This window comes from Cydia strobilella, chromosome Z, assembly GCF_947568885.1.
Source record: "Cydia strobilella chromosome Z, ilCydStro3.1, whole genome shotgun sequence".
In the NCBI taxonomy this organism is placed as follows: Eukaryota; Metazoa; Arthropoda; class Insecta; order Lepidoptera; family Tortricidae; genus Cydia; species Cydia strobilella.
Window position 1 is genome coordinate 30,154,169 of NC_086068.1, and position 27,580 is coordinate 30,181,748.

The window sequence follows — 27,580 nt, forward strand, 5'->3', positions numbered from 1 at the left end:
TCAGGAGGGGTAAAGGGCGAACAAGTGGGGATTTTCTGCGAGACACGGTTCGCGATATCGGGCCTACAAGTAGACCACGGTCCCGAGGCCGGAAGTTGATTCTGGTCGGCGTAGGGACAAAAAGACGCAGTAATTGTGCCACCAGTTCGGCACAATCCGATTCACCTCGCAAGACGCAACAGGCTGTCGTAAGGAGCTTAAAATTTCGTCTTACCTCCAAAGAGTTCAGGCCTAAAGAACCCAGCAAGTATTTGGTTGGGTATAAAAACGGGTAATACCCGAATATTTTTTTATATAAGAACCGGAGAAATACTTTTTGTACCCTCTCCAAAAGCAAGACATAGGATACCTCATGAGGATTCCAAACGATGGCAGCTGACTCGAGCTTGCTTCTGACTAGAGATGTGTATAGAAGCTTTATAGTACCCGAGTCCTGGAAATCTCTCGTGTTCCTAATAACAAACCCTAACCTCTTATAACAATCACGAGCTAACGATATCATATGTTCATGGAAGTTGAGGTGGGTGTCAAGAATGATGCCAAGATCCCGAATAGTATTGACCCGGGATAATGGTTCCGATCCTAGATGATATTCGTAGTAGAGTGGACGACGGGCCCTACTGAAAGTCATGACGGCACACTTAGAGGCATTAAAGGACAACTTATTTTGGCGACTCCATTGGTGCACTTTATCCACGTCCTCCTGGAGAGATACACAGTCGGATACTTCTTGCACACCGTAAATAACTTTGAGGTCATCAGCATAGAGCAAGCATCTGGCAGATTTAAGAACTGATGCAAGATCATTGATCATGATCCCAAAAAGCAACGGCCCAAGTATCGAACCCTGGCTGACGCCAGAGCGCGTATGATAGGTTTTAGATACAAAACAGCCGTGTTGCACATACTGTTTCCTGTCGCCCAAGTAGCTCGCGAAAAATCGGAGTAGCTGAGGTGAAAACCCAATATTACACAGCTTGGACAACAGGACATCGTTATCTACTTGATCAAAGGCTTTTTTAAAGTCAAAGTACAACACGTCCACTTGTATGCCTTTGTCTAAATGATCTGCAATAGAGTCAACCAGGGTTAGCAGATTGGTTTCTACCGATCGCCCAGACCTGAAACCATGCTGGGAATCACAAAGGTAGGGCCCGATTTGGTGGGCAACAAGTCGATTTATTACAGACTCAAAAAGTTTTGCCATCGACGAGAGGATAGCGATAGGTCGATGATCCTCAACCTGGGTGGTCTTGTTAGTTATGGGAATAGGCTTGACTCTCGTTATTTTCCATTTGTTTGGATACTGCCCGGTACTTAAGGCCAAGTTAAAAATGTGCATCATGGGAGCCATAAGCCACTCTTTGCAGCCTTTTAAAATAAAGGCAGGAAGATTGTCGGGACCAGGGGAGCTTCGAGGTTTCAGATGACCCAAAGAAATTTCGATATCCGGCTGCAAAATCTTATTAATATGCACATAGTTTGCATTAAAACTTCGATCCTCGCGTAAGATTCGTTGGTGATCAAGATGAGGTTCCTCGGAGAGAAAGACCGACGAAAAGTAATTAGCAAAAGCCTGAGCCGCCTCACTACCCTGAAATTCATTACCGTCATAGAAAACCAGGGACTCGAAGCCTCCTTTGGCTTTAAGACTTGCAATGTGTTGCCAGAAAGCACGGGGATTGGTTTTAAGCTTTCCTTCCATTTGAGAAGTGTAATTCTCGTAGGCAAGATTTACTCGGGTTTTGACCCGGGATAAGGGCCAGAATAATGTTTACGTAGCGCATCTTCCGTTGGAGGCAGATTCTCTAACTGGAGATTTCTTCGGCACTCATTTACACTCGTACTTGTACCTGATCTGAAATCAGTAACAAAATGCATAGTGTTAAAAGAAGTCTAGGGTTGACACCTCGTAATTCAAATCTGTTCAGACTTAATATTGTAAGACTTACTTGTCATATAAGACAATAACAAATTTTTCCAATATTGGCAACGCCTGCTCAATATTGCCTTGTTTGCCAAATTTAAATCCCTTTGTTACAGCAGGATATGCGCTCCAAGCTTGAAATACGCTTTTTGTCCCCTTTCCAAGCAAAAAAGAAATAGTGTCGCAACCTGAAAAGGCGTGGAAGAATGGCAAGACTTCTATCCTTTCTGGTCCTGTAAAATAAATTATACATCTATGCGTTACAAATAAAATCTTTTATTTAAAGGAAGTTTGCAGCACGTGACCAGTTGCCCTCGTACAGGAAGCAGACACGCGCATGATGGTCCATTATGTGGCTGATGCTGTAGCCCCAGGTCACACAAAAATTATGCTACACACAGTGGATACTGATGTTGTTGTTCTCGCAGTTGCATGTATATTATCACAATTGCCGGAGCTCCAGGAGTTATGGGTACATATTGGCACAGGAAAGAATGACCAGTTTCTCTCGTGCCATGCTATTGCATCTTCATTAGGTAACTTTTGTAGTTCCTCCATTAATTGTAAATAAAATAAATATGTCACCGCAGTACGAGACAGGTCATCTGGGCAATTGGTCACGTGCTGCAAACTTTCTTTAAATATATGATTTTATTTGTAACGCATAGATATATAATTTCAAATTTTGCAGCTTCAAAGTCACTCCCATCTCCGAAAAACTTACGGAAACGCGACTAAGGTGGTACGGCCATGTTATGCGGAGAGACGACGGCCATGTCGTGCAAAAAGCTCTTGCTCTGCCAGAAGGCAAAACAGGTAGAGGAAGGCCCCCTCTGACGTGGTGGACGAGTATGGCCAAACTATTGGAAAAAGCCCAACTACCCAACCCGACAACTCAAGACAGATCGTCTTGGCGCCGAAGGATATGGAGAGCCGACCCCACCTAATGTGGGATAAGGCAAAGGAAAAGAAGAAGAAGAGAAGAAGCATAGATATATAATTTATTTCACAGGACCAGAAAGTACAGTAGTCTTGGCATTCTTCCACGCCTTTTCAGGTTGCGACACTGTTTCTTTTTCGTGTGGAAAGGTGAAAAAAAGCGTATTTCAAGCGTATTTACTGCTGTAACAGAGGGATTTAAATACGACAAACAAGGCAATACTGAGCAGGCGTTGCCAAATTTGCCAATATTGGAAAAAATTGTTATGGTCTTGTATCACAAGTAAGAGTCTTACATTTTTAAGTCTGGACAGATTTGAATTACGAGGTGTGAATTGATCCCTAGACAGTATTTTAACACTATGAATTTTGTTACTGATTTCAGATCAGGTACAAGTACGAGGTACGAGTGTAAATGAGTGCCGAAGAGTACTTTATACAATAAGAAACCTCCAGTTAGAGCAGGGTTTCTTAAAGTGGGGTCCACGGACCCCTTAGGGGTTCGTAGCATGTTTATCAGGGGTCCGCAGTAAGTCAAATATCTACTGTAAACATACTTATTAGGAAATGTTGTAATAAACTTGACGAGACCTAAGTGTAATGAAACTTATAATAAAAGTAAATTTTAAAATATAAATAAGGGTTTTTATTATTTTTCTAAAATATATTTTAACCGGGGTCCGTGGAATTGTTTAAATTGTAAAAATGGTCCGTGACAGCAAAAAGTTTAAGAAACCCTGAGTTAGAGAATCTGCCTCCAACAGAAGATGCCCTACGTAAACATATTCTCCGTGCAGTTTACCAAGGAGGAGTTTGGGGAGGAGGTTTGGGGACAGATTATATCCTCTCAGCAACAGCTACCATGCCCTACTGACTGGGGCTGGTCCAAACAAAATGGTTATTGGGAGCCCATATGGACAAGCCGACCTGCGGCGGCTGCTGCTTGTTTGGAGATTATTCGTTGCCGCTGCAAAACAAATGTAGTGGCAATTGCGAACAATAGATATCTAATTTTAACCCGCATTTTTGTCATACATCTAACTATGTTAATTTTATCACATTTATAATAACTACTGCCAAATTTATAAAATGTAGGCGCGAAGGGATATCGTCCCATATAAAATTTGAATTTCGCGCCTTTTTCTGCTGACATGATTTGCTTGACCAACTATATATCACATCCAGAAGTAATTTATTAATGTAATCTACAACCAGAAGAATAACAACTTATCAGAAATCATCTAAACACTTTAAAATCCTAAAAGCTGCATACCGCTCTTACAACGCGGGTACGCCGCGCGACACAAAACATTTTTTTAACAGAGTTATAAAAGAAAAATGTTTGACAAGTTTAACATTCTATATAGTAGGATAACTGGGCTATTCACGGGTATTTTTTTTCTAGAGCAAGTTCTCATAGTTTTAATTCTATAGAGGATTTTCGAAAAAAAAAGTGTAAAGATTTTTTTAAATTTTGTATTTCTCGAATTTTTTGTATGGGTGAGTGAAAATTTAGTCACAGAAATGAATTCTTCATCCTCGAATTATACGAAAAAGACACCAAACTTGATATATTTGCTAGATGTATGCAGATATAAAGCTTAGAGTGGGGCGCGCCGGAGCTTTTCTTTCTACCAAAAGTACAACTTCATTACTTTTTCCCTTTAGAAAACAAAACTACTGCACCAACAACAGCACCAACAACTACTACACATCAACAACAGCACATGAATGCCTGAACATTTTATGAATCGTTTTACATGTAATGTTTTGATAGGATACTTTATAGTATAAGTACCCATTTTTATTGCTTTTGAGTTTTATGTTTCATTAAGCGTTCAGTCTTAGGCCGCCTGTCCACAGGAGCGGAGCGAGGTGGCGGAGCGATGAGCGAGGAAAAAATCAACCGATTGAGTGGCATAAAATATCCGCTCTGTAATTTTAATGAAATTCTATTGCTGGATTTTTTCCCCGCTTATCGCTCCGCTCCAGTGGACAGGCAACCTAACTTTTAGAACCATACTCTAGCGGCGTTTTGACGCCGCAACGGGTCTCTAGTGTTATATATTTGTAATCTACTCACAAAGCCCTTTCATGGTATGTTTAAAAGAAGAAAGTAAAAAACTTTGTACTGCCGACTTTATGACGTCACAGCAACTACCCCCACCACTTTCGGGCTTGTCATCTCATATATTTGTGTTCAGGGCATTATACTGAATGCAATGATACCAAATATACCCATGTCCGAGACGACATGAGCGAAAATCGATTTCTAGAAGACTTGTAGACCAAAAACCGACCCTCTATTTGTGTTGTGTGTAGTAGTGTGTGTGTTGGCGACATAGATTTTCATACTAAATTAGGCTCAGGGCGCGGCGCGCTCTTTCTTTTTTTCCGTGTATTTATGGATTAGTCGAACAACGTTCAGTAGGTTTTAAAAGGAAACTTCTTAAATAGTTATATTTAGCACAGCACAGTTTATTTATAACAGCCTCTAGTGATTCTATTAACAAATAGGTAGGGTCTCTGTAAATACTGATGTGTTAACTACAATGCTATTTGCACTACCTAGACTGTTCTAGGATCACCCTAGGATACATTTACTTGTTGATTACATGTGAATGACCTAAATGCGACTACTAACCAATTTGCATCAACGTGGTATGGATAAGGGATCAAAACAAAACCTCTCCGTTAATCATAATTATTTAGATTTTGAGCAGTGTAGTTTGCAGATTTTGCCCAAAGGAAAAAAGAATCACTGCTGAGAGATTCACGTAACCGCTGTCAACTACTATATCCCCACTTAAAATGTAACAACATACAAAATTGAAAACTGCTCTCATGAAGACCAGAGAGCAGTTTTCACTATAAAGTTGTTACTACACGACTGTTCATAAATGCAAGTTATCGCTCAAAACGTAATAGGTAAAAAATAACTAATAACGTCAAGATTCTAAATAAAAATAATGGCTTACGCGCTTATTCCGCCATTTGATAACAGTTTTATCACACGCCAAGATTACGATTTTGATGACATTTTACATGTATTCATCTATAGATCATCTAAACGGTATTATTAGCAGCACAGCGCAGCGGTAGAGGCGGTAATTTTAGTTGGCGTCGACGAAGTACTCCTGCGCAGCCTTGGTGTCCGGCTTGATGGTCTTAGAGCCTGGCTTCCAGTTGGCCGGGCACACTTCGCCGTGCTTGTCCGTGAACTGGAAGGCTTGCACAAGGCGAAGAGTCTCCTCCACGGACCTGTTTTATAAACTAATTAAGTATATGTATTTCTTAGACATGTGTAAGTTGCAGAAAGGTCTCAAAAAATTGAAATAGCACTCGAAATTTCATAGATAATTTCAGAAGAAATAAAGGAGTTTCCGTTTGGAAACGGCAAATGTTGATGTGCTTTTACAAAGATATGAGGTTTAAAAAAGTATATGTGATTTCTTTTGCAATTGTGGGAACTTTCCACCGGAAATTTATACGTCTTTGGAATCAAAATTATTAATTTATACCGATTATAAAATACGGCAAATAAATGAATACGCTTACACAATTTACAGAGGTAAATAAAAAAAGATTCCGATGAAATGAGAACCACCTGGGGTTTTTCAAATCGGTTAATACATTTTCAACAATGTGCGCACTTTTTTGCTTTTTGGTGGTAAATCAAAAATAATAATAGAGCAAACTGTATTGTGTGTCACATACCAAATAAGAGGGTATGTTGTGAGAATTTTAATTACTTAAATATTTTATAACTTAAGAAACCCTTAGGTACGCATTGGGCCAGTTTTAGTAAATGGAAACTGTTCTAAATATGTAATACACGAAGGGTTATTTCAAAAACATAGGTATGCAGACGAGCAGCTCTACAGACTTGAACTTTGTAACTGGTAATAAAAGAATGAAACCGGTTTCGATAACACCAAGGCCAAGTTATACACTAAAGTCACTAAACAGTGGGTTTCAGTTTACTACTCGGCTGTCGCGGAGCGCGGGAGCAGTAAGCTTTATTTTATACAATACCACATGCTATGTCTACAAAAAAATATTAGACTCTTATTACGGATCTGCTTATGCTTAGGTATATTATATAATACATATGGAGGTATATAATAAACAGCACCAGTAATGGATACATAAATTAATGGTTATAATACACATTCAATCTTATTGAATTCTCTGGCCGCCCAAAGCCTATAAAAAAAGGGTTTCCCTACCCTACACACAGGTAGACGTTTTATTGTTGTTCCCCATCAAAGATTGATAGGAAACAATGAACCCGACTAATTTACGTCGTTTGTTTTTGGTATGTTGTCAGGGAATGTTAAAACGTGTTTTCAATTTGATCGCATTGCGTATGTTCTGTCCGTCACGGGTCATGGGAGCACGCATCACGCATGTGGCAACTATATAGTATACTTTAATATATTTATTTGTTGGTATGAAAGCATCATTGGTTGCTTGAAACAGGCACTCACCGTCCGACGGGCAGGTCGTTGACGGTGATCTGGCGCAGGTTCTGACGATCGTCGATGATGAAGAGCCCGCGGAACGGGATGCCGGTCTCCTCGTTCAATACGCCGTAGTCGCGCGCGATGCGGTGCGTCTTGTCGCTGATAATTGGGATGTTCATCGGTCCAAGACCTCCTGGAAGTTCAGACAATCAAGCTGAATTTTTACACGAACCTGTGTAACTTTTTTTTTGGAATACTAAAATGAAATTTCGTTTGTCCAATCTGCCTGTTTTTGTAATAAAATGTTAATTTTATTTAACACGTTGAACGTGAATTCTTAAATATTCCTGAGTTAGATCATTAATTAGTCGTATTCGTTATTACATATATAATAAAATATATGAAAAAGCGTTTATAGGTTACAATATTGTGTACAGCAAAATATGGTTGTAAGTAAAATTATACTTGTGGCAGGAGATCCCGCTCTTCCTACCAAAGTTACCTTCATACAAAGTAACCGAACATATAATATATAAAAATAACCTTTAACAAAAAACCGGCCGAGTGCGAGTCGGACTCGCTCACGAAGAGTTTCGTACCATTATCTATAAAAACGGCAAAAAATTACGTTTGTTGTACGGTATCCCCCCTAAATTTTTATTTTATTCAGTTTTTTAGTATTTTTAGTAGTTACAGTGGCAACAGAAATACATCATCTGTGAAAATTTCAACTGTCTAGCTATCACGGTTCATGTAATGCAGATGGTGACAGACGGACAGACAGACGGACGGACAGCGGAGTCTTAGTAATAGGGTCCCGTTAATACCCTTTGGGTACGCAACCCTAAAAATTGTCAACTTTGATGTTAGTTACCTATCTATCTATATATATATATATATTACGCGAGGCCGATTTTTGTTCATCCCATCAGATCTACAGTTATGGTCCGATTTTGATAAACGATATGTCATTAGATTCGTCTCATGCTGGAGAGTTGCATAAAACTCCTGGATTTTTTTTTCTGAAAAAGTACTGAAAAATTAATTTGAAAATGTAAAGTTAATTTGTGAGTTTGACCACGTGACATGTCACGTTGCCAATTTTGACTCAAGATGTCAAGATGACCAAATAATAATAAACATGAATTGCACTTAAACCTGTAGTAAGTTGTTCAGCATGATGAAATATTATTTTTGAGGGCAACATGATATCCGCAACACTTAAAACATGTACGAAAATACAAAAATGATTTTACAGTTTGTTGTCTCTTTCTTGCTCTAACTTATAGCTGCGTCCTTAACGTACGTACGGTGACCACGGTGCACACTATCGATACGTGCGCCGCACCGCACCAAGGCCGCGGTGAGGTGTGGTAGTCTCTAACGACTTTTACGATAGTCTGTTAAATACGGCTATAATATTTCTTTCTCGCTCTAACTTATAGCTGCGTCCTTAACGTACGTACGGTGACCACCTTGCACACTATCGATACGTGCGCCGCACCGCACCAAGGCCGCGGTGAGGTGTGGTAGTCTCTAACGGCTTATACGATAGTCTGTTAAATACGGCTATAAGATTTCTTTCTGGCTCTAACTTAAAGCTGCGTCCTTAACGTAGGTACGGTGACCACCTTGCGCACTATCTCTTTCTCGTGCTTTAGGTGCATCGCACAATGACCTTGGTGCGGTGCGGTAATGTGTTAGGCGCTTAAGGTGGGCCGCCGTATGCTGAGAGCGAGAAAGAGATATTTTGACGGTACCAAGGTCGCGGTCCAGTCGTTGTACAGACTTTCAGAAAAGTAAATTAAAAAAAAAGCTAAATTAGGTCCAAGGGCCTGACACTCTTTGATAGAGAAAGATAGTCTTATTGCGATTCCTATAAGAGGAAAGAGAAAATAGTGCCATGCTTTGTCTTTATCACCGACCGGGCATTTTGTCATGGTCGGGTTATGGCATCATAGCAAGGAGGCGATGGCGAAATACCGAAATTTATAAGTGGAAGAGAAAAAGGATTATGCTGCCATACACGAAACTGTCAATACATGAATATGTCTTTCTCTTACCCCTGGTCGCTCGGTTTCATGTCTATAACTACGTGTATATACTATGTTTATTATTAGGTCTACCGCGAAAACCGAAATTCGCAAATTGCGGGATCTTTCTCTTTTCATCATCATCATTGTTTATTCAAGAACAATATTACACTGTGTTTGAATTGAAATCTTAAAACTAGGCACCACAAAACTAGGCACTTTTACTCCAATGAAGGCGTAATTAGAGTGACAGAGAAAGATGCCCGCAATTTGAACTTCGATTTTCGTTGTTATAGCCCAGACACGGAATGTCACGGAATGTTTGTAAAATGTTTGTAAACTTCAGTCTCATGAACTCGCGCACCGAGGGTTCCGTACTTTTTAGTATTTGTTGTTATAGCGCGGCAACAGAAATACATCATCTGCGAAAATTTCAACTGTCTAGCTATCACGGTTCATGAGATACAGCCCGGTGACAGACAGACGGATAGACGGACAGACACGGACAGCGGAGTTTTAGTAATAGGGTCCCGTGTTTACCGTTTGGGTACGGAACCCTAAGCACAAGTGTTATAATATCTAGGATTATGAGCCAAAAATCGGTGGAATAAAAACGTCGTTTTGAGCAAGTGTGTTGAAAATATACAATTATACATTAGCCCTATGAAATTTTAGGCATGAGAGCCAAATGGTAAGACAAGAAAACAACGCGCAGAAACCCAGCGAAGGCCGAAGGCCGAGCTGCGGGAATGAAGTGCTCGCATGCGGATCTTTTCTTTCTACAAAAGTACAACTTCATTACTTTTTCCCTTTGGAAAACAAAACTACTGCACCAACAACAGCACCAACAACGACTACACATCAACAACAGCACATGAATGCCTGAATGAATGAACATTTTATGAATCTTTTTACATGTAATGTTTTGATAGGATACTTTATGTACCCATTTTTATTGCTCTTGAGTTTTTTTTTTTTCATTAAGCGTTCAGTCTTAGGCTGCCTGGCCACAGGAGCGGAGCGAGGTGGCGACTGGCGGAGCGATGAGCGAGGAAAAAATCCACCGATTGAATGGCATAAAATCTCCGCTCTGTAATTTTAATGAAATTCTATTGCTGGATTTTTTCCCCGCTTACCGCTCCGCTCCAGTGGACATGCAACCTAACTTTTAGAACCATACTCTAGCGGCGTTTTGACGCCGCTACGGGTCTCTAGTATACTTATAAACAAAAAACAATTTTTTAAATCTGTGGTAACAAACACAAAAAAAACTGTCACCTGATAACCTCCTCCTTTTCTAGTCTGTTATAAAATGCACGTTTTACTTTTTTTTAAATACTGAAATCGCTTTACTTAAGTAGGTATGCCCATAATATTTGAGGGGCTAGGAGGCTAGGCACTGTAGGGGCTCCCTAGATTTCTCCAGGATTTAGTCATCAGATTCTGACTTAAGGGTCCCCGGCAAGCTCGGTTCTCCATACAAACGTAGTTCCGCTCTCATTTTAAAACGACTTGCTAGATTGTTCTGAAACTTTGTACTTACAATAGGATAAGGTATATCTATGTCTGTAATTAGTTTATGTAGCTTCAGATACCATAGTTAAAAAAAATACAGCGAAATTTAAGTTTTTCATCAAAACTTGTTTTTGCTCTATTTTGTTTGCTTCATAAACTGGAGCTATATAAACTAATTACAGACCTAGATATACCTCATGTCATTGTATTAAGTTTCATTACAATCCAACACGTAGTTTTAAAATGAGAGCGGAACTACGTTTGTATGAAAAGGTGCAATTAGGCCGAGCTTGCCAGGGACTCTTTAAGAAAACGGGAGTAAGTAGACAGCAAAGTTTACAAAGTTTTAAAGAAAGATTTCAAGGTGGGAACCTTCTCCTTTTTGTGAGTCAGTTGTAAAGATACCTACCTTGCTTGCGTGGCGTGTTGATCCAAGCCAAGTGTGTGAAGTGGGAGTCGGTGGAGGCGGCGATCACTTCGCACCCAATTTTACGGAAGTCATCAGCGTGCTCCGAGAACGCGATGATCTCAGTAGGGCACACGAAAGTGCTAAAAAGATAATATTACGTTTAATAGTCCCCATTAAATTTCTATGCTATGCTCTTGTTTACGCCGTTACTAAGCATAGTTTCAAAAGAAAGATACCTTCTGCTACAATAATTCAGTAGCTACAGGTACCTATGCAAAAGGAGTAACTAAGAGGTAAGTACATGCTATTTTGAAACGGCTTGTGTGACAATTTACCCTGCATTCAATTATATGGTACCTATAACTATTTTATATTTTAAAACAATGTTATATAATTGTGTTCTAGAATTATCTACTAACGATGCCCTTACGACATTTAACCTCTTCACCATAAAACTGTGTTTATCAATGTCAAAACACCGCGTTTAGTATAAATAATTACATGCTGTAATAATATAATGAGATAATGACGTAGTGAAAACCAGTTATTATCTGGTCATAATTATTTATACAGAAACATTTGGAACTTTATTATTTATTTCTTACAAAAAAAATACAGTATGCTATTCAGGAATCTAATATTATATTGTATATCCAAAATCTGGTAAATTGCCCTTAAATATTTAGTAACCTATAATAAAGTAAAATATAAGTGTGTCTTTTATACCTAAACTAAGAATAAGTAACTATAGGTAGAAATTAAAATTAGCAATGTAGATGATACTTACAAATCCAAGGGATAGAAGAAAAGGACTACGTATTTTCCTTTGTAGTCGGACAAAGCAACGTCCTTGAACTCGCCGTTGACGACCGCCGTGGTTTTGAACTGAGGGGCGGGTTTGGTCAGCTGGAGAGGCATCTTGTTAAAGCTGCGGTACAAAAACATCACTTAGTGCCCTGTAGTGGCTCGGCTGCATTCTTTACCAATATTATACAAACCTATCAATAATACCGTATATCCGCCTTAGCTTTTACTCAGGAAATTTCAACGGTATACACAGCGTTGACCAGATAATCTGAACATTAGCCAGTACAATTTTCCGAAAAAAAAACTCTTTTTCGGAAAATTGTACTGGCTAATGTTCAGATTATCCGCTGTGTCTACCGTTGAAATTTCCTGAGTAAAGGCTTAGGCGGACATACGGTATTATTGATAGGTGTTTGTATAAATATTAAACATGATGTTCCAATGCATTTTAACTTCCTCAGTTCCAAAAGCAATTTTTTTTGTTTTTGAGTTTAGTACCTTCTATTATTCAATAAAAGTTCATACATAAATACGAGTAAGTAATACAATTTGGAATATTATGTTGAATTTATCGTACACAGTCTCACGAGAATACTTAATGCAAATATATAATTTCTAACTAGAGCAGAATTATAGGTACTATTTATATAAATATGTAGATAGATAAGGATAGCTGTTGTAATACGCATCAACATACTTATTACTAGCTTTTGCCCTCGACTTCGTCTGCGTGGAGTTAGTAATTTGGGTAGCTTATTTTTTATCCAATCTGCTTTTTATCGATTTCCTATACAAACTTCCACCCCCTAAAAGGATGACCTCTGGGAAAAAAACCCTTTGTCCTTCCTCGGGACTCAAACTATCTCTATACCAAATTTCGTCTAAATCGGTTCAGCGGTTTAAGCGTGAAGAGGTAACAGACAGACACACTTTCGCATTTCTAATATTAGTATGGATTAGACAGCCTGTTAAGTACCTACTCAATTTTATGAACTCAATCACTACATAGTATAAAACAGTCGCTTTCCGCAGTCTGTCCCTATGTATGCTTAGATCTTTAAAACTACGCAACGGATTTTGATGCGGTTTTTTTAATAGATAGAGTGATTCAAGAGGAAGGTTTAGAAATAATTTGGAAAGGTTTTGTGTAAATTAGTTGAAGTACCCGTGTGAAGTCGGGGCGGATCGCTAGTTAAGTATAAAAGGCTATAGACGTCTCTACTCTACTAGAAACCTAACTACATAACTAATTAAATACTATATTGCACAATACTAGTCAACATTGAGTAACACGGTTCATTAAAAATCAATAAATGATTCAGCACATTGATCAATGACTAATAAATAAAAGTAATAAAGTAGCATGATGTTTCAGTCAGGCTTTATTGGCCTTACTTGCTTAGCTGCGAGCTTCAACATTTAAATATCTTGTGATTTGTGATATTTTCAGCCATTAAACATCATCATTTTTTGTATAGATTGGCCGATAAACTTTTTAATAGCAGGCAATCAGACTACGTCGTTATCTATGTAGCACAATCAGATTAAGTCTCACCTCGAAATCCTTCCAAGAATATGAAATTTGGTATGTATGTTAATTAAAGGTCTCTTTTTCATGTCCACGCTATTTGACATTTGGGGACCTCGAGGAATCGCAGCCATCTTGGAAAATGTATACCATCCTGGACAAATTTGCGTTTTACTCTAAATATACGTTCTCTATGAAAATATGGTGTAAGGCAACATTAAAACTTATTAAATTCTACACTAAAAAGTCCTAGATAACATTGCGGAAAAAATACATCTTGTTATAGAAAATAATAGCTAAATCCAGATTTAGCGCTTATACCCTTTCAGGGGATATTCTCTTAATATGAACCTTGGATGAATATGAATTCCACTTTTGTCTATACATTTGTACACGTTCTACTCCAATATCAACATGTTACTCGACTGCGACTTAAACAGAAAGTAGGGTTATGGGTTTAAATACTGAAAATCAGTACACCCTGTAGCTCAGGATACTGGACGGATTTTTTAAAATGACATATCGGTAGATTCCTCTTGCCCTTCAAACCTACAGCTACAGGGTGTACTGATTTTCAGTATTTAAACCCATAACCCTACTTTCTGTTTAAGTCACAGTGGAGTAAAATGTTGATATTGGAGTAGAACGTGTACAAATGTATAGACAAAATTGGAATTCATATTCATCCAAGTTTCATATTAAGAGAATATCCCCTGAAAGGGTATAAGCGCTAAATCTGGATTCAGCTGTTATTTTCTATAACAAGATGTATTATTTCCGCAAAGTTATCTAGGACTTTTTTTGTGTAGAATTTAATAAGCTTTAATGTTGCCTTACACCATATTTTCATAGAGAACGTATATTTAGAGTAAACCGCAAATTTGTCCAGGATGGTACACATTTTCCAAGATGGCTGCGATTCCTCGAGGTCCCCAAACGTCAAATAGTGTGGACATGAAAAGGAGACCTTTAATTAACATACATACCAAATTTCATATCTTTGGAAGGATTTCGAGGTGAGACTTAATCCGATTGTGCTAATGATAATTACTCTAAATATAGGCCAAGCAATAAGAAGGTATAGGAATAGGAACAATTTTTGACTCCGTAACTTTGTTTGGACTAGTTAGGAGGTGAACATATCGAAAGTCCCCGCCGGTCGTAGCCTTTAAGCTTTCGTCGTACTCTTTGCGTCTTAGCGACATACTTACTTACTTAGAAAGCTGGTTAAATTTGCTACAAGTTTAATTTAGTCAAGTTTTTCGATATCTTGAATAGTTTTCGGGATATCCTCTCTTGAAAGTTTATTTGGGGCTCTCAATTCTATCTTGACTTCTACATCAGTGAAGCTATACTAGGCCATGTTTGGTATCGAGTTCACGCAGTCGCTAACGTAAAATAGTTATTTGTTATACAAGGGTGCAAAGTTGTATTTTACCCGCGAGTGTTTCAACACACGAGAAGTAAAATACATTTGCGCCCGTGTGTAACACAAAACTTTTCACCTCACTATAGCGAGGAAAGTGCAACATCCACAGGCGTTAGATCATCTTCATCACTGGAATCACTCATTTCTTTACGATATTATAACAGAAAACTCTGGAAGTTGTGTATTTTTACGCAAGTCGGAAAGAAAAGGTTTTAAGTAAAAAAATTGTTGACAATGTTGTCATTTCTGATGTATGAAATGTCAACGATGCGTTTTGAAATTGCATCGACTCAACTTGTGCGTTCAGATTTATATTTAACATCATTATAAAATAAAAAAACAAACGTTTCTTATGGAATTTTAAGGTTTATGACTTAAAATCATTAAATAAAGCTTAATTTGGTATTTTTTATTAGATTCTGAAACCGTTTATTTAATGATAATTAATATCGAACGAACCATTATCATGAGCGTTTTACGTTTTGTTATCTGTCAAGCTACTTAAACACGCTCCATCCAAGGTCAAATTACTTTCCCCACTAGTGGATAAAACGCGTTTTGCCCCGCTTGTATTGAAGGATAAACGACAACTTTCCGAGCTAGTGAGGGGAAAATATAATTAAATTATAGTACATTACGATACAAGTGCGAAAAATAGGAAATTACCTATTCGCACATGTATCTTGGCCATTATGGCCCTTTAAATTTTCGATATTATCACGTAATATGCTAATAGCTGGGGAGCCGGCGATGCTAAAGGCTCCGTCACATATAATTGAGGAATTCTATGTAAGCAATGTATGGGAAAATGAAACAAATTAATAAAGTTTTCAAACCTGTATGGCATGATACATCTAGCTGCATTCTTTAAAATTCACCACTAGCCCCACCTTGAAATGTGTCCCCGTTGGTGGTTTTTTGACATTCTCACGAAAAGTATAATAGATATCAAAAAAGTGTCAAGGACAGAATTAATCCTCATTAAATTTGGAACAAAAAAGGCTTTATGTGTTTTTGTACAAGTTTGACGGTATTCAATTTAAAAAAAATTGCATCTTTGGTGACATATTGCACAAACACTACAAGTGATAGCACTAAAGTGTGTATAAAAGATTGATAGCAAATTTATTAAAGATCATTTCGTTCCTACACACTTTTTCTGTATCTTGAACGGTTTCCTTAAAAATTGAGAAAAACCGCGTTTCGGGCCCTTTGCGGTGTGGGGGGTGACACAGAGGGGGTGGGGAGGGTTGATGTGAAATAACTTTGGTCTATAACGTACACATTTCAATATTTCCAATTGAAAAAAGTCTTCCATTAATAATGCCGTAATTTTAGATAATTTCCCTGAATTATGTCTTTGGTATTTGTGTGTATACCTGTGACCTCATAGCGCCGAAACAGATTAACTGATTTGAATGTGTTTTTTTTTGTTTGATAGCTGGCTTCACTGCGGTGAATTTTAGGTATATTTCATTAAAATCCGTCTAGTCGTTTTGAAAATATAATGCACGTCGTCAAACGAGTATGGTTATTTTGTAATTTTAAGGTTATACAAGTACTTATACCTTGAATACCGTCAAACTTGTACATAGCCTTTTTTGTTCCAAATTTAATAAGGATTAATTCTGTCCTTGACATTTTTTTGATATCTATTATAGTTTTCGTGGGAATTTCAAAAAACCACCAACGGGGACACATTTCAAGGTGGGAGGGGGAGGGGGTGTAGCGTCAGGTGGAGGGGAGGGGAGAGTGGTGAATTTTAAAGAGTACACCTAGATGTATCATGCCACACATGTTTGAAAACTTTATTAATTTGTTTGTCTGAAAACATATATAGGTAATAACTCAATTAACAGGCGCGTTTTGCGAGCGGGGCGTGAGCGGACGCCGGCGCGACGGGAGCGCTCTCATAGCGCTCCGTTAACGCTCCGCCCGCAAAACGCGCTTGTGTGACGGAGCCTCAAATGCGTAGTTACTCGAGCGTCGTAGAAACCTATTAGAATCGAAATATTAGATAATAAGAATAAAAAAAGGTAATATAAAGTTTTCTTTTAAAGCGAGCAGGAAAGCGTCTACAGATTTTTTTTAAATTTCGTAGGGTTGGTGGAGGGTTAAAAAAACAGGACAAGTGCGAGTCTACAAACGGACAGCGGAGTCTTGGTAATAGGGTCCCGTTTTTACCCTTTGGGTACGGAATCCTAAAAATTATAGCATTAACTTGGAAATAATTGTCAGATTTAGTAATTGCACAATTACAGCATTAATAAGGTTTAGGACTAAAATGACCAAATCCACAATCTGCTTAACGATTTGCTGAACCTCCCACCAGCCCCCCACCAACCAACGGACCTACATAGACGGCTAAAAGTGGTAAAGGTAGACTCCACAAGGTAGCAAGATACCACTCATATCTTAATCTGACGCGCTCAAGTAACTACAAAAATCCCCTCTTGGGCCCCCCAACCATAATTATCGCATAGTACTTGTAGCACCATATTTAACTGTAAAAAAATTAAAAAAAAACCCTTACTATATGCCCATAAAAATCCATTATTTTATGCCAAAAATGCTTCATTTGGAAAAGAGCTGATACTATTCAAACTGCTGGATCCATTTCTATACTATATATTGTACTACTAAGAAGTGCTATCTAAGAACCACCAAAGCAAGGAAACTGCTTTCATGTACAAAAAACCGCATCGAAATCGGTCCATCCGTTGGAACCTACGATGCCACAGACAGACAGACATTGACATCAAACATATATAACACCCCTCTTTTTGCGTCGGGAGTTAAAATACCAACTCGTGGTAGCCGTACAGATATTATGTGTGCACCTTGGCCACCTTTTTCGCTCTTATGCATCTGATTTGATGGTAATTGTGTACCTGTCTAGACTACGTCTACACTAATACAGGTAGATAATCAATCATTCAACCGATAAGCGGCTGAATGAAGATATGGAGTTAGACTAAGTCCCTGTTCGTTGATAAACATTAGTTATTTGTTATACAAGGGTGCAAAGTTGTATTTTACCCGCGAGTGTGGAATTGAAACACGAGCAAGCGAAAGGATTCTATAGTTGAACCACAAGCGAAGCGAGTGGTTCTAAAATAGAATCCTCAGCGTAGCGACACACACACACACACAAGAAGTAAAATACATTTGCACCCGTGTGTAACACAAAACTTTTCACCTCACTATAGCGAGGAAAGTGCAACATCCACAGGCATTAGATCATCTTCATCACTGGAATCACTAATTTTTTTACGATATTATAACAAAAAACTCTGGAAATTCTGTATTTTTACGTGAGAAGTTTTTAAGTAAAAAAATTGTTGACAATGTTGACATTTCTGACGTATGAAATGTCAATGATGCGTTTTGAAATTGCATCGACTCAACTTGTGCGTTCAGAATTATATTTAACATCATTATTAAAAAACAAACGTTTCTTATGGAACTTTAATGTTTATGACTTAAAATCATTAAATAAAGCTAAATTTGGTATTTTTTATTAGATTCTCAAACCATTTGTTTAATGATATATGATATCGAACGAACCATTATTATGAGCGTTTTACGTTTTGTTATCTGTCAAGCTACTTAAACACGCTCCACCCAAGGTCAAATTACTTTCCCTACTATTAGATAAAATGCGTCTTTCCCCGCTTGTTTTAAAGGATAAAATACAACTTTCCGAGATAGTGAGGGGAAAAAATATTTCCATGACTACGTTATAGGTTATAGGTATTATCTATGTGCCGAGCTTGATAAAGAGAAAGACTTTATATGGTTAATATTAGGTCCTTACCTATGAAATTGGCGTTTAGTATGGAGAACTTTATGGGAAACTGTGATTTTCATACATTGAATTTTGCGGATTATTCAGCAATGTCAAATTCTAACCAAACAAAATTTACTTAAAAATAGTTAGCATCATAAAACTATACGTAATTGAAACACTTGAACCGGCAGCATATGAAAGGGGTGGTTTTCAAGCTTTAATTTGAAACACTAAATAAAAAAATAAAAATCTATTATTTGACCTTTGTTACACAGTCAATTAAAATTAATAAATTACGTACAAAATAATTCGTGTGAAAAAACGCCCAATTCATAGGTAAGGACCTAATAAATAGCTACGGGATATCAAACGAACCTATCGTGCATTGGTTCCAAGAGTCGTAATCGTAAGTAATGTTCCGGGGGCATTATGTACACCTCGTGTAATGTTCTGGAAGTATTCCATAGCTGAGCGAGTAACCTTCCATCTCTGCGGTACAAGTGCTCGGCGAGAATCCCGCATGTTAGCATGTTAGTCAAGATTGCTTCCAGTTTATTGACCCTGGGAAATGAGGGTATTTTTTTTATTTTTTATTTATTTATTTGGGAAACATACAGCACATAATAATACAATAAGGTAAAAGATATAGTACCTTATTGTATTATTATGAGCTGTATGCAATAAGCAGGTATTTGACAATGCATCTTTTAAGCTTTGGAATTTAACTTAACTTTTAATAGTTAATGGCACAACAAGGTAGGATAGGCTAAAGAAATACTCTTTTTAAAATTCAAAACATCTCAGAGATAAAATATAAAAATGGAACAATATTAATACATATTCAAATAAGACTTACACCCCGGGCTAGGCACACGCGACGCGAGCAGAGATGTGATATGAGTAAGGCCTCGTGAGAGCAGCTGCGGTTCCGTTGTTGGGTTGAGAAGTGGTTGCCACCAAAATACGAAGAAAACAATAATACATGTCCACCACCGCACCGCCTGACCTCCCTTATATAGTCAGCTGACTTTCCAGTAGCAGAATTTTTTGTTTTGTTTTGGCGGCTAAGGTTCTTTACCACACCAACGGACCGCCAGCTGACGCTCTCTAGGCATAATAGATTCCGTTAACGATTTTGGAGCAAAAATGTAAAATTGATAGATTTAGTCGTTGAAATTATACACGTTTTGTTACGTGATATCTAAATAATAAGAATTGGTTTCTATTAGCACGTCCTCTCATCTTGCCTTTTAATAATGAGGTCGCGAGCGTGCGTCACCGGTAATATATGAAGATAAGGGGCAGTTTTTAAAAATTCATCAAAAATTATGGTGGTTAATTATACAAAATTATGTACAAGAACAGTTTCAGCACATGTTGTAGATTGTTTAAGTATCGAAATTACGTTGAGATTAAGTCGATTCTCAGAGAAATTGTCAGTTGTTTTGAAGTAATTTCTGGAGAAAATTGATTTCGTCTAACTTTCATTTACACTACTTCAAAGTAATATGTGCCGTTTTCGATCAAATCGCTTGCCAAAAGGACGCTCTGACAGGTTATTCGTATAAAGATACATTCGTCATTATGGTAAGCGACAATGTGGTACCTTTTGATTGAAAACGTCACATATTAATAAAAATGTAGTCTGTAAAAGGTCGAGTACAGGATATGTGTAATACAAAATTACAATTTTTAGCCGTCCAAACTTTACGAAATTTACAAATAAGAGCGACAAAATCAGTGCTTTACGCGCGTTTACCTAAACGTCCACCAGAAAAAAAATCATTACTAATTTAGTGAGTCTGTTTTCAAAAAATTGATCTGCAAAACGGCAAGATGAGAAGACGTGCTAATAGAAACCAGTATTTGTTATTTCTATAATGTATCATAAGGTGTACAATTTTAGCGACTAAATCTATCAATTTTAGATTTTTGCGACTAAAATCGATAACGGGCTCTTTACATTTACACAAATCTGTTGCTAGCTTAAAATTCACGTGGTCTGTAGTCTGTAAGGTATCACTACATGGGTACATAGTATAAAACAAAGTCGCTGTCCGCTGTCTGTCCGTCTGTCTGATTTTGATGCGGTTTTTTTTAATAGATAGTGATTCAAGAGGATGGTTTATATGTATAACTAGCTGATGCCCGCGACTTCGTACGCGTGGATTTGTATGTTGGTGGTTATATATTCTACATGAGCATAATATAGAACATTATGCAGCAAAAGATATCAGTAGGGACGGTTAATCATTTGTTAATTATACAACGCATGAAATTTGTCTTTCACAAACTACGAAGTTTCAAGACCCTTACTGAAAAAAATTGTTCCCGATATAATCCCTGTCGACCCTCTTAGAAGATTTATAAGTCCACTATTTAAAAAAAAATTCGCTCCCGAAACTATTAATACAAACTTTTCAAAAACGGTGTAAGTAATCAATTTTCGTCTATTCTAATATAATGCCCTTTTTACCAAGTTTCAAGTTCCTAGCTTAAAAGAAAATTTGTACCACATATAAACTTACATCCCCTATTTAACCCCTATTTAATTTAGGGGTTGAATTTTTAAGAACGTTGAAATAACTTTTTTGGAATCTTTTACAATGCCTTTCTAAGAAGTTTCAAAGCATTTGTAATAGATTCACTTTGAACCTTTTTTTAACCCTTTTAGGGGATGAATATTTAAAAACGATTAAATTACATTTCTTGTATTTTAATAATATATGCCTTTATACAAAGATTCAATTCCCGCATTAAAAAAAAAATTTGATCTCCATACAAACTTTCAACCCCATTTTTACCACCTTGGGGGATGAATTTTCAATAATGCTGAAATAAGTTTTTTTTCTCTTTTAATTATATATATTTCTATGAAGTTTCAAGTACCTAGCTAAATAAAATTAGGACCACGACAAAATATCAACCCCTTTTTCACCACCTTAGGGGATGAATTTTGAAAAACCCCTTCTTAGTGGATACTAACGTCATAAAAGCTATCAATTGTGAAAAATTCAGCTCTCTAGGTCCATCGGTTTGGGCTGGGCGTTGATTTAAGTGAGTCAGTCAGTCAGTCAGTCAATTAGTCAGGACTTTTACGTATATATATATAGATTTGTAAAGGTTTTGCGTAAATTAGTTGAACTACCCGTGCGAAGCCGGGCGGGTCGCTAGTAAAAAATATAAATTTAACTGTTAAGTTCAAACTTTAGTCTAAAACAATCAAGAGTGCAAATATCTGTCTCTATTGTATTTTTGTCCCTAGTTTTACTTTACTGCAACTTTGATGTCTTCGATAGTTCCAACACTTTCTTATAAAGATCAATAAAAAAACCGGCCAAGTGCGAGTCGGACTCGCGCACCGAGGGTTCCGTACTTTTTTTAGTATTTGTTGTTATAGCGGCAACAGAAATACATCATCTGTGAGAATTTCAACTATCTATCTAACTAGCTATCACGGTTCATGAGATACAGCCCGGTGACAGGCAGACGGACAGCGGAGTCTTAGTAATAGGGTCCCGTTTTTACCCTTTGGGTACGGAACCCTTAAAAGCGATTTTATAGATCACGGCCGCACCGCAAGGCTATAATGTAGCATGTTTTTTTAATTACATACTGGAACATAACCATTTTCATAATGCGGGTAGGCAAGGCACAATGGCACCACTTTTTTGCCTTAAAAATAACTGCTACTAAATTGTTGTATTTTTTTTGTCATTTCGTAGTAACATATCTCTTCAAAGAAGATATAGGTAAAAGTATATGGTAGGTATTTCAGAATTCTATGTAAATGCCATATCATTAAAGTCAAATTACGGTACCTACTTATTTTTAAATTACTTTATCTGGTTAGAGAAAAAGAGAGGCTAGTTAGTTTAATGACATATTTCAGCTGTAAGGAGTAGGCAAGTACAAATAAACTAGTTTTATCTTTCATAGAAATTGTTGACGAAACACTTAGCAATTTCTCCTTCTGACTGTACCTAGTTACACTAATGAGGGCTACCTATTTTGTGCTCACTAGTTGGCGCCACTGTAGATGTAGGTCCAGAAAAACAGATCTCAAAATTCTTCTATGCTTATTTTTATAAAATCAAAATGTTCTAATACACAAACGTCTAAATGTGTCATTTTTTCAACCTGTTTAATTCTGCATATATTTTAGTTGGCACTTTTATTAAACCACTAACATTTTTTTTTGAGCTATATCTATTGTTTACCATGATTAATCAAAAATGGACAAAGATTTACCACAATTATGAATAAGGAGTGAAAATTCCCGATAAAAAAGCTCGAATTCCCCCAAACTTCTATGCAATTGACATTTTGAAAGACCCCCTATCTACAGTAGCGCCCCTAGCGGCGAAAGTTAAACGCGGTCGCCCTCATAGTACACTGGTGATTTTAATAAAATTATGTAGGCTACCTACGGTGATAAGACTGATAAGGTACACTCAAAGAATTACATTTCCGACCCATTTCGTACCTTGACTTCTGTTATATCAAACTAATGTCTATAGGTAGGTATAGTTAACAACTTGAAGCAAAAAATATAGTGCCATTTTAATTAAATACAGTTGCAGTTAGGTAGTTAGTCCATCAAATTAAACTACAAATACAAACATAATTATTCATGATACTCTAGAAATTCCCTTACAGACAACAACCGTCAGGTTGGTCATGTGCTATTCTAACTATTGTAAGCATGTATATATATTGCATATATTACTTATTTACAAAAATACTACCTACTATCTAAATAGGTATTATATATAATATAATAGAACACTACAAGTAATTGCTACATAAGACAAGTAAATGGAACCTCATTGAAAAAGGTCTCATCATGGGCATCAGGTGTTCCGGCCTGTTCAGTTCTAAGCTGGAGACCTCATCACCTCGACAGTAACATTTATGTTCCATACTCATCCTGGCTGCTAACACTTCTTTATTTAAAACTGTAATAAGTTTCACAACATTTAAATACACCATATTTATTTATTTCTTGAAAGATGATCAAGTTGTTATGGGTTCATGGGCAATTAGACAGTCTCAGGTCAATTCGACCAAAGTAAAATAAAGATAATCCGGAATAAATGCCCTTACCTTATCGGGATTAGAACCTAGAACCATCGGCTTTATAGGGAGGGTCACTAGTGTCACTACAGACTAGGCCATACCAGTCATTAAACATTACATGCAGTGTGAAAAGAGCCAAAGTAACAATGGTGTCCTGTTTGGTACAAGAATGTAAAAAAAAATATTTCCTAATATTCACCACATTCGGAGTTTCTTTATAAAATTAATTTAGAGAAGGAAAAGCATATTTAACAATTTAAAACTTAAGTCACTGCGATACAATATACTACAAAAAATTATAATTGCCAAATCACTTAAAGCAATCTTACATTTTTACAACTTCACATAAAGTGTTAAATCTCATCATGCAAATTTCTAGCATTAAAAAAGATTAGATTTATTGTATGCAACAATTCCTCAAATGTGCTCAGTTAATATACTAAAAACTGGTTTATTTGCCTTAACACAAATATTTTATTATATAACAGAACCTATGCAAGCAAGACAATATTTTTATTAGTACTTAGAAAATAATATTTGTTACTCCATGGAAATTATAGCATTATCTGTGATGGAAAAGAAAGACAAGAAATAACACCCATCAAGCATAGATTTATAATTCTGCAGAAAGAAAATTATGATAATCTTTTGGTTTGTCATGCTTTTATCTATGCCATAGATAAAAGCATGACAAAGAAAATTAGAATTAGAAGAAAATAAGAAAATTATAATAATCTTTTCGCATCGCATCACAAACCAAAAGAATTTCATAATTTTCTTTCTGCATACTTTTAAATGTAAGATTTAGTAGACACATTACGTACAATTTTAATAACAAAACTTCCACGAGACACTGACATATTAAATCGAGTCACTCACTTTCATAAACTCGAGGATTGCTCGACATGTGCACTCTATGAAAATGCTCCTTGTTATGGAGGTGGTCCGGTTTAATATATTTTATAGACACATTACAGTAAAAATCTATTTTATTTCATAGGAAGTTGATTGTTAGGGTTCCATACCCAAAGTAAAAAGGGGACCCTAAGACTCCACTGTCTGTCTGTCTGTCACCAGGCTGTATCTCATGAACCGTGATAGCTACTACTAAACTCAATTTACCTATACAGACCTACTATTCAAATAAAAACCGAACAAGTGCGATTCGGACTCGCCCACCGACTGGGTTCCATACTTTTTAGTATTTTTTGTTATAGCGGCAACAAAAATACATCATCTGTGAAAATTTCAACTGTATAGCTATCACGGTTCATTAGATACAGCCTGGTGACAGACAGACAGGCAGACAGTGGAGTCTTAGTAATAGTGTCCCGTTTTTACCCTTTGGGTACGGAACCCTAATAAAAAGCAAATAATGTTTTGTATGAAACATGCTACCCCGACACCACAAGAACAGCACCTTTGTGTCAATGTCATTATTTTTTTGGCCACATTGCTACTGGCTTCGGCGTCGGTTTCACTTCGGTGTCGTTTCCTATCATTCGATTCTGAGGGCATCATGAACGTCCTTTTCAAAATCAGAATAAGGTTGTACTTAATATTAAGAAATTATTCGAATTGACAAATGTCAAGACAGTCTTATGGGCTATCAACGTTTAACCAAGTGGGTACATCTAAAAATACTTAAACCGCTAGATCAATTGTATCTTCTAGACAAGAAATAACTTGCAAGCTCAAGCCAAGGTCGGTCACATAATTACTCATATACCTTGGGATTATTTCAACGGTTCATAACGTTTTTCTCAATGTACCTTAACAATAGACATGCAAGACGGCAATACTTTGATTTTAGAAAAGAACGAGAATCGATAATTTTTAAAACAAAGTAAGACAAAACTACAATAAAAATAATCATATAACTCACTTAAGTATGTGGGAAATGTACTAGAAGACTCCAAACAAATCACACGATCTCTGCTTCGCTTCGAAAGTCGGCGTGCAAGTGACAGATACGACAGGCGACAGGACAGAATAGAAAAAAAACACGACGACTCTACTCTCTCCACCAGTGTTGCCAGGTGAGCGGAAGAGAATTATCCATGAATTATCGTATTTGAGTGTCAAAATTATCTTACCGATGAAAAAGTTATCGTACATGTTGGTGTAGAGGTTTTATGAGCAATCGACTCTAGCTTGACAAAGCTGATGTCGAATATATAGTTGGTCAAACCAAATTGGCATTAAATAAGAACAAATAAAAACTATACTCATCCTTTTCTTTTGGGTGCTAGTACTAGTGTAAGACAAAGATAGTATTATTCTCTCTGTCTATGTTTGAAATGAGACATTGCTGTGACAGAACTATAGAATATCAAATAAGAATATTTCAGTGGCTTTCAAATTGATAAGTCACTTCTAACTGTTTTACAAGACAGATGTCATTAATATTGTGAATGTAAATTTAATAATAAATATGTTGTGATTTTATAGAAGTGCCTCCCCATTATTCCACTAAAGCTCCAAGGTCCTCCTGTAATCGTTTACAGGTTATGGAGCCCTATAGAACGCGTTACAAAATAAGTGTTTAGTGTTTCAGGAAAACGAATTAGTTTCGTACACTAATATTTCAGAAGATATTCCTAGCAACCATAGACATAGTATAGTAGTTTAAGACATGAAACCGAGCGACCAGGGGTAAGAGAAAGACATATTCATGTGTTGACAGGTTAATGTATGGCAGCATAATCCTTTTTCTCTTTCACTCTTATAAATTTCGGTATTTCGCCATCGCCTCCTACCTATGCTGCCATAACCCGACTATGTAAAAAAACCCGGTCGGTGATAAGGACAAAGCATGGCCTTAGCCCTTGCTAGCAACGGAGTTGGTTATAAAATAAGGCTATTAACCAGACTGATGACGTTTCAGTTGAAGAAAAAACCGTACGTAACTTTCAAACATGAACAACATGGACAGCTTAAACAAATTGAAAACTAATACAAATTATTCAAATTGAAGAAAACTGGCAAAATTATTCTTGGATGCCAAAGGAATTGGAGATGACAGCGAAGATAAAGGTAAAGCCGCAAAAGAAAATATTTTGTCTTAAATTCAATAGATGAAAATATAATACATTACGTTATTAATTGCTCAACTACAAAGAACATTTTTGATAAATTTGATGTTGTTTTTGACAAAGTGGAAAAAGACAGTCACCTTAAAGTCATTGAATTTTATAACTATAAATTCACCGGAGATATACTTCAGGACATCAGCAAACTATATGTGTTTTGAACTACAGTCAACCGAAAACAAAATAAGTGATGACATGCTTATACAAAAGATTTTAACAATTTTACCACCAAAATTAAATTACTTTAGAACTATATGGGAGGTAACTCCAAAATCCGACCAAACCATACATACTCTCATTGAGTGTTCAAAAAGAATTTAAGCTTTTTGAAAATAGTCACTTAGAAATACATCCACAATTAGAAGAAGCCATGAAAAGTGATCAAAAGAAGTGTTTCAACCGTAAACAACCAGGTCATATTGCGAGATTCTGCTTTAATAAAAAGTGCACAATTTGCAACATTTATTAACACGTTTCAAAATGGACACACTTTCAGTGAATGTTTTTCCACAAAAGTATGTAGGAAATGTAATAGGAAGGGAATACGAAGGGAGGGACATATTGAA

The 27,580-nt window shown here is 36.8% G+C and overlaps 1 protein-coding gene across 4 annotated transcripts; it reads right to left on the reverse strand.

Moving 5' to 3' along the window:
• Positions 1–5,320: 5,320 nt before the first annotated feature.
• LOC134754413 (peroxiredoxin 2) lies at positions 5,321–27,546 on the reverse strand. 4 transcript variants are annotated; one of them, XM_063690733.1, is made up of 5 exons: positions 27,526–27,546; positions 12,077–12,217; positions 11,290–11,429; positions 7,357–7,525; positions 5,321–6,127 (listed from the first exon to the last, which is right to left on the reverse strand). In XM_063690733.1, exons 2-5 carry the CDS (start codon positions 12,205–12,207, stop codon positions 5,980–5,982), a joined length of 588 nt encoding a protein of 195 aa, XP_063546803.1. In that variant the 5' UTR covers positions 12,208–12,217; positions 27,526–27,546; the 3' UTR covers positions 5,321–5,979. The 4 variants fall into 4 exon arrangements, with proteins under 4 accessions (XP_063546803.1, XP_063546802.1, XP_063546801.1 ...); XM_063690732.1 differs by lacking the exon at positions 27,526–27,546 and adding an exon at positions 25,808–25,948; XM_063690731.1 differs by lacking the exon at positions 27,526–27,546 and adding an exon at positions 23,669–23,801.
• Positions 27,547–27,580: the final 34 nt, after the last annotated feature.